Source organism: Psammomys obesus, unplaced genomic scaffold (genome assembly GCF_907164565.1).
Source record: "Psammomys obesus unplaced genomic scaffold, mPsaObe1.curated_primary_1811, whole genome shotgun sequence".
In the NCBI taxonomy this organism is placed as follows: domain Eukaryota; kingdom Metazoa; phylum Chordata; class Mammalia; order Rodentia; family Muridae; genus Psammomys; species Psammomys obesus.
The window spans coordinates 18,011,877-18,024,153 of NW_026596051.1; the positions used below are offsets into that span (position 1 = coordinate 18,011,877).

Consider the following 12,277-nt stretch of genomic DNA (forward strand, 5'->3'; position numbering starts at 1 on the left):
TTCTGTGAGTGAAGCTGTAGCTGCATTGGAGACCCCAGGAATGTGGAATGTTGTAGGGGGATTTTAATCCAGCAATATAGCTGCTCTAATCACATCCAAAGACCTTCTAGGTCTGTGTGATACAGATGGAAGGCTGAAATGCAGACAAGCCACACACCTTTAACCCCTTGAATATAGACATACTTTAGTACACACCTTTAATCACAAAAAAAAAAAATGAAGGTAAACTTAATTTGTAGAAGGAAGTGCCCATGCTTGAAATGACATCTAATTGAGGGGCAAAGTGATGAATCAGAGAAAGATTTGACAGAATGAGTCAGAGATAGGATATGCCCAACTCTGGTGAGAACAGAGTGGAAAGGGAAGCTATTTAAGAGCAGTACAGTAGAGTTGAGAGCATAAAGTAGGATGTAGTAGAGAAGACAGTACAGACAGAACAGTTCAGTACAGACAGTACAGGAGACAGACAAATAGACAGTACAGGAGGAAAAGGGTACCGTACAGGAATACAGTAGAGTTCATGGAGCTGAGGAACAATTTTTCTAAGCAGAGCAATTCAGTCAGAAGCTGAGAGAAGCCAGATTGAACCAGTCAGCTTGGAGAGGAGTTTGAGCTGGAACAACTGAGTTGAACCAGCCAGCGAGAATTCCGAAAGAACTAAAAAGGGTGAGTTTATTCAGCAGTAAACCTTTGAGATGACAATTACATCTGGTGAATTAGTAGCAACTTTTACAGAATGTCTGCCAAGGAAAGCCACTGGCAACAAGCAGAGCCAGTCTAAGGGTGAAGCAACGTAGGCTATGGCAGGCAAGGCTGCAGAGTCACAGGCTCTTTGGAGTTCAACCATACCAGCATTTGCCCCATTTGTTAGACACAGGAACAATCAGTGTTACTGAGCGTCTTACCAAGTTTGGGTTCATTAACTTTTGACATTTTCCTATTCTTCCTTTTTGGAATAACAATGTGTCATGGGTGGTTAATCTTGGTTGTCAACTTTATTGCATCTAATCACCTGAGAGACACCTCTGGGTGGACCTGTGATTGTATATTCTGGATTCACTGAAGGAGAAGATCCTCTCCAAGAGTAAATATCACTTTCTGATGGCAGTCAAACAGTCTGTTGAAAAATTGCTTGCTTGCTTGCCTTAGCTCCTTGCTGGAGAATACATCTACTACGCTGTTGGTGCCACTGCTGCTTTCCTTCACTGACATCAGCACCCAGGATTTTTGTTTGTTTTGTTTTTGTTGTTTGTTTTGGCTTTCCAACATGGACTGAAGAGTGACAGCTCTCTAGGAATCTTCCAGCCTTTCAGCTCCAGATTGATACTGCTGAGGGATCTAAGTTGGTACACTGAACAACTACTAGGTTCTTAGCCTCCTCAGCACGCAGAAAGGTATGGTTGGACTGCTGAGACTGTTGAGTGTAAGCCAACTTAATAAATCCCCTTTGTAATATGTATATTTATTCTATCAGTTCTGTTCTTTTAGAACCGTAATACACAGATCTTTCATTGTATACTGGCCTTTCATTGTATATTGGAAGTACCTAACTTTCTTTTTCGTTTACAGGGCTCACAGCTAACAATGTGCCTTGAGTTCTCAGAATAGACTTTAAACTTGGTCTTCTGAACAGTGTCCAAACTGTTGAGACTTTGGGGACTCCTAGAGATGAACTAAATACGTTTTTGTTATTATGAGATGGACCTAAGACTTTTTTGGCTAGAGACATAGTATTTGATTTAGATAATAAATAGTCCCTCAAAAGGCTCATGTGATGAAAGCTTTGTACTCAGATTGTGGTATAGAGAAAGCTAATTGTATCAAAAGCGTGCTACTTTAATTAATAGGTTAATCCAGTTGTGAGTTCATAGCTGAATGGGCTATAAGAATGTGGGAACTAGTTGGGGAAATAGGTCACTGAGAGTATATCTTTGGAGGGTATACCTGGTCTCCAGTTCCTCTTTCCACCATGAAGTAAGTCACCTGTAAGTCACATTCCTGAATGTGAGTTCATGTGTTACCATGTATAGGCTCAGAAACATGGAGCCAAGTGACCATGGCCTATATAACTGCTGAAACTGAGGATTCTTCCTCTGTGAAGGTGTTTTCTCAGATAGTTTATCACAGTGATAAAAGGTAAATTTGCCTTACATATTATTAGGACTCTTACACAGGCAAATAATGTTAAGATTTAAGGTGAAAACTGATCAAAGAACAAAAGGAGGAGATTTTGATAACACTGTCATTGCAGTAATGGAGACTTATTTACCAGCTGTCCAGAGAAGAGAGGAGTGAGATGACAGTCCCCGAAGGACAAAGAGAGGCTCTAGCCACAGCCTCATGATTCTCTTCAGTAGTCTGTCTGCTTCTGATAGTTTTCCATGTTGCTGTAGTAAATGATCATTTGTCACACATTCCTGGTTGCTCTTCTAGGATCCATGATTGGATCTGTGTCTGTTGTTTAATGCTTTGGAGATACTGGGCCAATTTCCTCTCTATATTAAATCCTAACTTATCTTTTACAGTATGTCAAACTTCCCTGTGAACTTTAAAAAACTGCCTTTTTGAAAAGGAATGATCATTGTTTAAAGAGATAGTTCTAGTTCTTCAGCATAAACATTATGGAAATATCATGTAGTACTCTTAAAATACATTATTATTTTTTTTTTTTTGTGACAGAGCCTCTCTATGTAGTCCAGACTGGGCTTGAACTTGCAGAAGACTGACAGCTTCTACCTCTCCAGGGCTGGCAGTAATGGCATTCACCCTACATCTAGCTTGACAGCCCTTCTTTATAAGGCTTTTTTTTTTTTTTATCAGATATGGGATTATAGGAAGTTCTAGGCAGATGACTTTCTTCCAGGAACAGCTAAACCTGTATTGCTATATGGGCTCTCAGTGACACTTAGATTTCCCAGAACTGGTCAAAATTTAGTGTAGATACATCTAGTAAGTAGTATAACTCAGGCTTAAACAAAATGGGAATGTATTGTTCTGTCACATGTGAAAGAAATCCAGAAATGGGCAGGCAGCTAGAGTGACAGCTCCAGCTCCTTCATCAACACAGCTCCTTCTAGCTCCATCATCCCAGGATGTGAGTTTTACATTGACCTAAAATAACTGCTCTACTGCCAAGCAACATGATCTCATAAGCATTAGGAAGAAGCTGGATGTACCCTTTCTGCAGTGGAAAGCCACCTGTAGCAGTCCTTTTTAAAACTACTTTATTCTGGGCATTTAGGCCTCTGTTTCCCATCCACCAAACCTCCCAACCCTAAGTAGGAGAAAAGGTTATTAGGGAGAGGGGCCCAGACACATGTACTTCCCCTGACTACTTAGGGTTAAGGAATTCTTTTAGGGCCCTATACCAAGCTCCGTCAACGGCAGATGCAGCTAGCAGCCTCCTCCTCGCCGCTGCACTCTGAAGGGTTTCTCTCAGTCTGTCTACTCCAAATCACTACATGGTTTCTGGCCTCTGGTCTCTCCAAACTGCTACATACCACACGCCAACACCAAACTTCACACAATCTCTTCTCAGCCTCATATTTATACTCTCAGAGTCCTAGACCATGCCCCTTTCCTTGCCACATGTGGAAGGCTGTTACCAGCTGGCAAAGATCATGCCCCACACTTGACAATTAACAGGTGTGGACAAATTATAGCCCAACTAAAATCCTACACTTGGGATTAAAACAAAACCATTTTTATGTAACATATAAAAAACCCAAAAAACTTCCATTACAGTTTTCTTTCTAGAAGTAACACTACTGCTTATATCTCACTGGCCAAAACTTACTTAGTCACATGATTATTGTTAGCTATGGAAAGACAGGAACTGTGCTATCTTAGCTAAATGACAACTTGCCCAGATTAAAAAAAAATGGAAACAGGTCATATTTCTGAATAAGGTCAAAGCATCTGCTCAAATGCAACTTGTTTTTATAGGTTAACTTTATGATCTTGTAATTTATATACTGAACCACTAACACCTTAGATTATCAGAATGGTCTGTGTTTGGAGAGCAGATGGTGATCATGTCTCTCCCATCTTTTGATAGGTCTTGCTGTGTAGCCAGGGCTGTCCTTGAACTTGAAATTTTCCTGCCTCAGCCTCTATATTCCTAGGATTATAGGCATACACCACTAAGTCCTGGAAAGTCTTTAGAGGGGTTTAAACCTTTACGTTTTTATAAAAATGTAAGTAACTGGATTAAGATCTAGTAACCTCATTTTACAAAAAAAATTACTTATTTTTTCATAAAAAAATAGGACACAGACTCAGAGGGATGATGGTATGAGGCCTTAAAGTGGAAGCTGCTCTTCCAACACCTTGATTTTTGGATTTTTAGTTTGAAGGACTATAAGAATATAAACATCTTTTCATAGCTCCCAGATGGTGGTGAGCTGATACAACAGTGCAAGCAAACCAATATGCCTATCTGTTGCTGCCCAACTAGCAATACATATTTATGACTATCCAGTTTCTGTGGCTCCAGGATCTGGGCTCAGCTCATTTAGGTCCTCTGCTACCTGCTTGCATTGGGCAGTCAGGTACCAGTGCCCTCTTTTATGAAAGCTTGGCTTCAAAAGAAACAACTTAGAGCTTTTTAGTGAACCCTGGTATTGGCAGGGTTCACTTCTTTGTGGGCTGATGCACCACCAATGTCAGTCCTGACTGTTGGCCATGGCAGTTCTTTATGTTAGTCTTGTCAATGGCTCTTAGTGTGTGTAAGCTGAGATGACAGCAAGACTAAAGTTAGATTTGTAACCTAACAACAGTGTTACATCCCATTACCTTTGCCTTCCTCGCTGCCCATACTTGGAAGCAGGGATGTCATAGCTTGGAGAGTGTTAAGAGGCAGGGTTCCCTGAGCCGCCTTCTAAGTCTGCCTACTAGCAACTACCAGCCTTGACCAGCTCTTAGAACCTACTTCGTGTGGGAACTGGCACTGGCTCTGTTCATCCAACAGTGGCATGAGTAACAGGTGTGACATAGAATCTAAAGACTTCTCTGCTGTCCTTCCCCATTTAACAGTGGTGGGCTCCTTACGCCCCTATGGGAACAGTGTTAGTAGATGTGTACTTGACCATTTTGATCATTGCCGTGGAATAGGGGAATAGGGCTCTTGAGTCTTTTTTTTTTTTTTTTTGCTCTTGAGTCTTAGGGGTTGCCTGAAAGGCTTAAGTGGGTTTCTCACTGCATGCATCATCTCCAGACAGATCTCTCTGAAGTCAACATCTCTTGCTGGGCAGGCTGCAGGAGCTGCCTGGGTGAATCCACACCATTATCAGCTTCCAGCTTTAATTGCTCACCTGTGGGAGATGGAGGCTCTGGAGACAAGGACGTCAGCCCTAGGGGCAATGAGACATGTCCTGGCTTGCAGGACAGCCTTGCATGTCCTGGCTGATGGCCAGAGCAGTGACCATGGTCTGGGACTCATTGTGGAGTATGTGATTAAATCTGCACTAGCCATTGCCTCTCTTTGGGAAGCCACTACTGCTGCCTGCCTTGAACCTTTCTCAGCTTCCTCCATACCAGACCTTTCTGATGCCTCTTTTTGTACAGGCTTTCACATCTGAGCTGACCAGTACTTCTGGATCCACGGATCATAAGGGTTCTTTGGTCCTGCATCCGGGTCACTCTGGTTCCCTTCTTATTTCAGGAAACCCCCCCCCCTCCCTCCCCAGCACGCTGGGCTCGGGATTGTAGCTCAGCCCACTGGCTGGCTTGTGGATGATAGAGCCTCTCTGGGTTTATGGTTCGGAGTTCCACACGCCATCTCGGTCACTCCCAAGTGTAGGGTGGGTTTTTGCAGGGAAATTTCTTCGCTGACCTTCCCCTTTCCAACATATTCTTTCTTCCGGGTCTTGACAAACCCTGCTGAATCTCCAACGCCTCCACTCAGCTCCTCACCTCTTTACCTTGGCCTATTCCTGCTCTTCAGTGCAGTGCCGCGCCCCTCAGGGCGGTTCTCGGCTCAGCTCCGCCCCTTATCTAATAGTCCGCCCCGCCCACCTCATCACTGTTTCGCCCGGCCCCTTCACTCAGGGATTTGCAGTTGCCGAGAAAGGGCGGGACCACGTGGTCGGGGCGAATACTCTTAGCAAGTTGGCAGAAGCAGGTCAATCCTATAACCAGCCATTGGGAAAGACGACGCTTCCGCCTGTCAATTTTGCGGGACCGGCGTGTCCTCGCCTCCGCCGGCATGACGTCACTGCACGCAGGCACCGCGAGGGTTGCCGGGACGGGCCCAAGATGGCTGGGCGCGTTGGTTCCGCTTCTGCCCGCCGCGCAGAGCCCCATTCATTTCCCCGCTCTTAAGTGGCGCGGCATAGTGCGAGTAGGCTCCAAGCCCTCAGGGTCTGTCCCGTCGGGCAGTAGGCCGTCATGGCAACCCTGGAAAAGCTGATGAAGGCTTTCGAGTCGCTCAAGTCATTCCAGCAGCAGCAGCAACAACAGCAGCAGCCGCAGCCGCCGCCACCACCGCCGGCACCGCCTCAGCCCCCTCAGCCGCCGCCTCAGGGGCAGCAGCCGCCGCATGCGCCGCCACCGCCGCCGCTGCCGGGTCCGGCGGAGGAGCCGCTGCACCGACCGTGAGTCCGGGCGCCGCAGCTTCCTCTCGGGGGCCGCGCCCCTGGCCTCTAGGCTGGCCACGGCCAGCGCGGTCGCCTGTCCGGAGGGCCGCGGTGGCTCCTGAGGCCAGGCCTTCTGCCCTGCCCGCGCCCTCTTCTTGCGGGGTCTTTGGCCCTGCTCAGAGAAGGCGGCAGAGCCTGGTCAGGCCTGCGGGGGACTCGCTGAGGGGCGTCTCGGCCCCTTCACCCTTTCCAGGTTGCGAAGTTAGGAAGCGAACTTGTCTCTTCGGGAGAAACTGGGGCGGTGGCGCACATGACAGTCGTGGAGAGAACTTGGAGAGTCTGAGACCTCTTAGGGGGTGCCTCCTTATCAGGCCTGGGAGCCGGGAGCGCAGGCGTGAGAGATGTGCGGATAGTGGATGACATAATGCTTTTAGGAGGTCTCCGCGGGAGTGCCGAGGGCGGGGGAGTGTGAACGCATCCAATGAGAGATTCTTTTTCCTTTTCCAAGTGACACTTGAAGCAGCCTGTGACTTGAGGCGCTTGGTACTCTCCTGTTTAGTTCACAGTGCAGTGTAGTAACAAGATTTTAAGCATCACTGGAGAGGTGTGCTTCTGTATGCTCCTGTTGGTCTCCAGGCGATTGGATGAGTTGTGGTTGTCAAGCACATGGTGAATTACTCAGGTGTGATTATTAATAAAACAGTCTATTGTGTGTGTGTGAGCGCGCCCGTGTGCGTATTTATGAAAGAGTCCACCGATACTTATTGCCTATCTATTTTCTGCTGGATCTAAAACAGATACATTGGTGATATACGTTTGCACCAGGGAATAAATTTTTACCAGTGTTACACAGTCAGGCTTGTTGTAGAACATGGGCCACTCATAGACTCTATAGATATCTCTAGTGTGACAATAAAAGTTCCTGTTTAATTCTTTGCTGATGTCTTGTAATTCTTTGGAAGCTCGTTGCTTGTGACTAGAGAGAATTTTTCAAACAAGAGTGATCACGTGCAAGACATTTCCTGGAAGTCCATGCTGAGTGTTTATTTTTGTTGCTATCTTGCAGTTCAGGCCTTTCTCCTAACTCTGGGCATTTTAATTTCTACTCTGGATTTGTATAATCAATAAGGAGAACTTTCAGGAAACAACCTGCTAAAGAGTCTCATTGTTAAAAACTCATTTAGAAAAAAAAATTGTTTTGGTGCTACCACTGAACTATATTCCAAGCTTTTTCCTGTCTTGAGATTTTATGTTAAAAAAAAAAAAGATTTGGGGAGAAATGTTGGCTTATTTGATAGAACAAAATATAGGAATACATTTTTCTTCTAGAAAGCGTAAAGTATGTTTGAATAGGAAAATTATTATTTCTATATAAGTAATTTCTTTTTACTTTTGTGACAGAATCTCACTATGTAACTCTGGCTGCCCTGGAACTTACAGAGATCCATCCTTCTGCCTCTGCGTCCTCAGTGCTAGGATTAAAGACATGTGCAACCATGCTTGGCTGTACAAGTAATTTCTGCCTCTGGGTGATAGGAATTATGGAATTTCACATGTTCCCCATATCTTCTGTAAATGTGTGTGTGTATGTGAGAGAGAGAAAGAGAGAGAGAGAGAGACTTGCAACTGCTTCAAACACAAATTCAGTTGGTTTTTGCCTAAGTAATTCATTAACATGGTACAGTTCCAAAGTTAAAAAAGGTTAAATAATAAAAACATTGCCCTCCCCATTTTCCTGAGTACCTAACTCTGTCCCCAAGAGCAAGCTCTGTTACTTTATCCTTCCAGATAAAATCTGGGCATATGTTAGGACAGATTTTTAAATTATTTACAAACAGTAGTGTTTTAGAACAAAAGTTTTTACAAGTTTTAAAACCTTGTGATACTGTGCATCACAAACTAACTAGCATTTTTCAAAATCAGCTGCATTAGTGTATATCTCATATTTCTGTATACTTTGCTGTTGAAAAGGCAGGTGTTCATTAATAATAAGTAACAAACTCAATGTTTAGAAGCTTCGACTTTGGCATTCTTATTCACTTGCTTTAGTTAAAAGTCGTTTTTCCAAAGCAAAACAATTTTAGAATGAATCTGCTCTATTTTTGTGACTCTCATTGTGTTACGTAGACCTAGTGTCACAGGCATGCGTGGGCTTCTGTTGAAGTAGCTGGGAGCTTGTTCTCTGCTCATTGTGTAGGATGCAAGAGCTCTGGAGCTGGCTGTGGTGGGTCTGAGGGGCCTTAAGCAGTTGACATTCACCTTTAATAGTTTTCACTCTTCAGATTCCTCCTCATTCTTTCTGTTTGTTATCATCCATTTATCAATATTTGCTGTTCATCTTATGTGTGCCCAGCATTATTCTAGTTGCATGTTTTAGCAGGGAACAAAGTTATGTCCTTATGAAGCTAAAATTCTTGGGAGGAATATATATACAGTAAGCAAGCTAGTACATTAATAATAAGTTATGAGGTACAGTAGAGTGGGGAAGCAGATGAGGAAATGTCAGGGCTTAAATTATTTTAGACAGGATGGTTTAAGTAATATTTGCTTACTTGAAGGACTTTTCGAATAAACATCTGAAGGGTGAAAAAGCTACCAGGAGGGTGTATAGAAGAGGAGTGTTCCTTCAGGGGGGAACTTGTCAAAGCCTTTCCTGTGTGAGGATTATTTTTTGCTGTGTGAAATGAGTGAGGTTTAGAGTTGTAGTGGAGGAGGGCCAAAGGGTAGAGGGAGGCTTCGTTGGTGTTATCAGTTATTGCATTTAGCTCCAAATAGAAAACCTGGCTACAGAAGCTACAGCAAACAGACAAAGGTGAGGGTTTATTCTAAGACAAAATAATTTTAGGAAGTTAATAAGATCATGAACCCAAACTTCAAGTCCCAGTCTTCATTCTTTGCACACTTATTGATTCACATTTCTCATGTTTTGGATACTATTCCCTTATCAGATTCAATTTGTAAAGCTTTTCTGTAGATTGTCTTTTTAATTTCTTTTTTTGTTTATTTTTGAGATAGAAGTTTGCTATGTACATCTGTCTGGTCTGATAGACCATGTAGTCCAAGTTGGTCTCAAAACTTGCTGTGATCCTCTTGGCACAGCTTCCAAATACTGGGATTATAGGTACACTCCATCACGTGTGTGTGTATGTGTGTTGTGTGTGGGTTGAATTGTGTATGGTGTATGTATCTGTGTGGAGATATGCAGAGGCCAAAAGAGGATATTGAGTGTCTTCCTCCATTGCTCTCTGACTGAACCTAAAGCTACCAATTTCAGTTAAGCTGACTGGCCAGGAAACACTGGGAATCTGTCTGTCCCTACTCACCATAGTGAGGTTACAGGCATGCATAGCCATATCCGGTTTTTACATGAATGCTGAAGATTTTAAACTCAGGACTTAGGCTTGTAAAGCCAGTACTGTTACCCACTGAAACTCTACCCAGCTCCCTGACTCACTTTCTTGATAATTTTCTTCAAAGCACAAAAGTTTTAAATTTTGATGAAATCAAAATTGTCTATTTTGTGATTAGTTGCAGTATGTTAGATATTTAAGAAACCACTGTTTTATCCAAAATCACAAAGATCTACTCTGCTTTTTTTTCTTCTTAGAACTTTAGAGTTGTAGCTCTCTCATGCAAGTCTGACTCAGTTTTTTTTTCTTTTTAAATTTTTTATTAGTTATAATTTATTCACTTTGTATCCCAGCTGTAGCCCCTTCCTCATTCCCTCTCAGTCCTGCCCTCCCTCCCTCCTCTCCTCCCTTGCCCCTCCCCCATCCACTGATAGGGACAGTCCTCCTCCCCTTTCATCTGACCTTTCAGGTCTCATCAGGATTGTCTGCATTGTCTTCATATGTGGCCTGGTAAGGCTGCACCCTTCACAGGGCGGTGATCAAAGAGCCAGCCACTGTTCCCCTTACTCGGGAGCCCATTTGGACACTGAGATGCCATGGGCTACATCTGTGCAGGGGTTCTAAGTTATCTCCATGCATGGTCCTTGGTTGGAGTACCAGTCTCAGAACAGACCCCTGGGTCCAGATTTTTTTGGTTCTGTTGCTCTCCTTGTGGAGCTCCTGTTTCCTCCAGGTCTTTTATCTCCTCCTTTCATAAGATTTCCTGCGCTCTGCCCAAAGTTTGGCTATGAGTGTCAGCATCTCCTTTGATACCCTGCTGGGTAGAGTCCTTCGGAGGCCCTCTGTGGTAGGCTCCTGTCCTGTTCCCTGTTTTCTCCCTCTTCTGATGTCCGTCCATTTGCCTTTCTGAATGAGGATTGATCATCTTACCCAGGATCCTTTTTCCTCCTTAGCTTCTTTAGGTGTACAGATTTTAGTTTGTTTATCCTATTTTATATGTCTATGATCCACTTATAAGTGAGTATATACCCTGTGTGTCTTTCTGCTTCTGGGATACATTACTCAGGATGATCTTTTCTAGTTCCCACCATTTGCCTGCAAAATTCGTGATTTCCTTGTTTTTAATTGCCACAGTTTCTGTATCCATTCCTCAACTGAGGGACATCTGGGTTGTTTCCAGATTCTGGCTATTACGAATAAAGCTGCTATGAACATGGTTGAGCAAATGTCCTTTTTGTATAGTTGAGCATCTTTTAGATATAAGCCTAGGAGTGGCATAGCTGGATCTTGAGGTAGTACTATTCCTAATTGTCTGAGAAAAACATCAGATTGATTTCCAAAGTTTGACTTTGTGGTTAAGTTAGAGGTCTGAGTCTTTTGCATGTGGAATTTAGCACTTTGGTTAAAGAGAATGTCTTTTCTTGTTGAAGTGTGTTAACTTCTTTGTTGAATATTAATTACTCTTCCATGTGTAAATTTCTCTAGTTCCATTTATGTTTTTGATCTTAGTGTCTGTTCCATGCCAGTACTGCACAGTCCAGATTACTGGTTTGTATCTTGATCTCAAATCATCATGTCTTCCTCACCTTATCTTTTTCAGTATTATTTTAGTTATTCTTGGTCTGTTGCATTTCCATATGAATTGTAGGATCGTCCTGTCATTTTCTACAAAAAAGCCATCTGAGTTTGAATTTTTTTAAGGTTTATTTATTTTGTTATGTATACAATGTCCTGCCTGCATGTACACCTGAATGCCAGAAGAGGGCACCAGACTTCATTATAGTTGGTTGTGAGCTACCATGTGGTTGCTGGGAATTGAACTCAGGACCTCTGGAAGAGCAGGCTGTGCTCTTAACCACTAAGCCATCTCTCTCTCTTTTCTTTTCTTTCTTTCTTTCTTTCTTTCTTTCTTTCTTTCTTTCTTTCTTTCTTTCTTTCTCTCCCTCCCTCCCTCCCTCCCTCCCTCCCTCCCTCCCTCCCTCTGAGTCTAGTTAATGCTGCCTGCTGGGATGGAATGCTGATTTTGTGTAGCCCCCCCCTTTTTTTTTGAGACAGGTTTTCTCTGTGTAGCCCTGGGTGTCCTGGAACTACTATCTCTCTAGACCAGGATGGCCTCAAACTCAAAAGAGATTTGCCATGCTTCTGCCTCCCAGTGCCGGGACTAAAGGTGTGTGCCACCATACCGAGTTCTTAACCGTAACTGCAGTGAGTTCATGAGTGCAATGGCCATATCATGTCTGGAAGATAGCATTTCATAGAACTCTTTAAAACCTGTCTCTTAAGTTCTCTCCACCCCCTTTTCTCTGATCCTCGGTTGTGGGGGGTTGATTTAGATGTCACATTTAGGCTGAC

At 43.5% G+C, this 12,277-nt stretch overlaps 1 protein-coding gene across 2 annotated transcripts in view; it reads left to right on the top strand.

The window, feature by feature from the left end:
* Positions 1 to 6,247: 6,247 nt before the first annotated feature.
* The window catches only part of Htt (huntingtin), a 143,701-nt gene continuing 137,671 nt past the window's right edge, over positions 6,248 to 12,277 (top strand). For both annotated transcript variants that reach the window (XM_055624231.1, XM_055624232.1), the window contains exon 1: positions 6,248 to 6,593. In XM_055624231.1, coding sequence (XP_055480206.1) covers positions 6,388 to 6,593 — 206 coding nt within the window. In that variant the 5' untranslated portion in view covers positions 6,248 to 6,387. The remainder of the gene's footprint in view (positions 6,594 to 12,277) is intronic.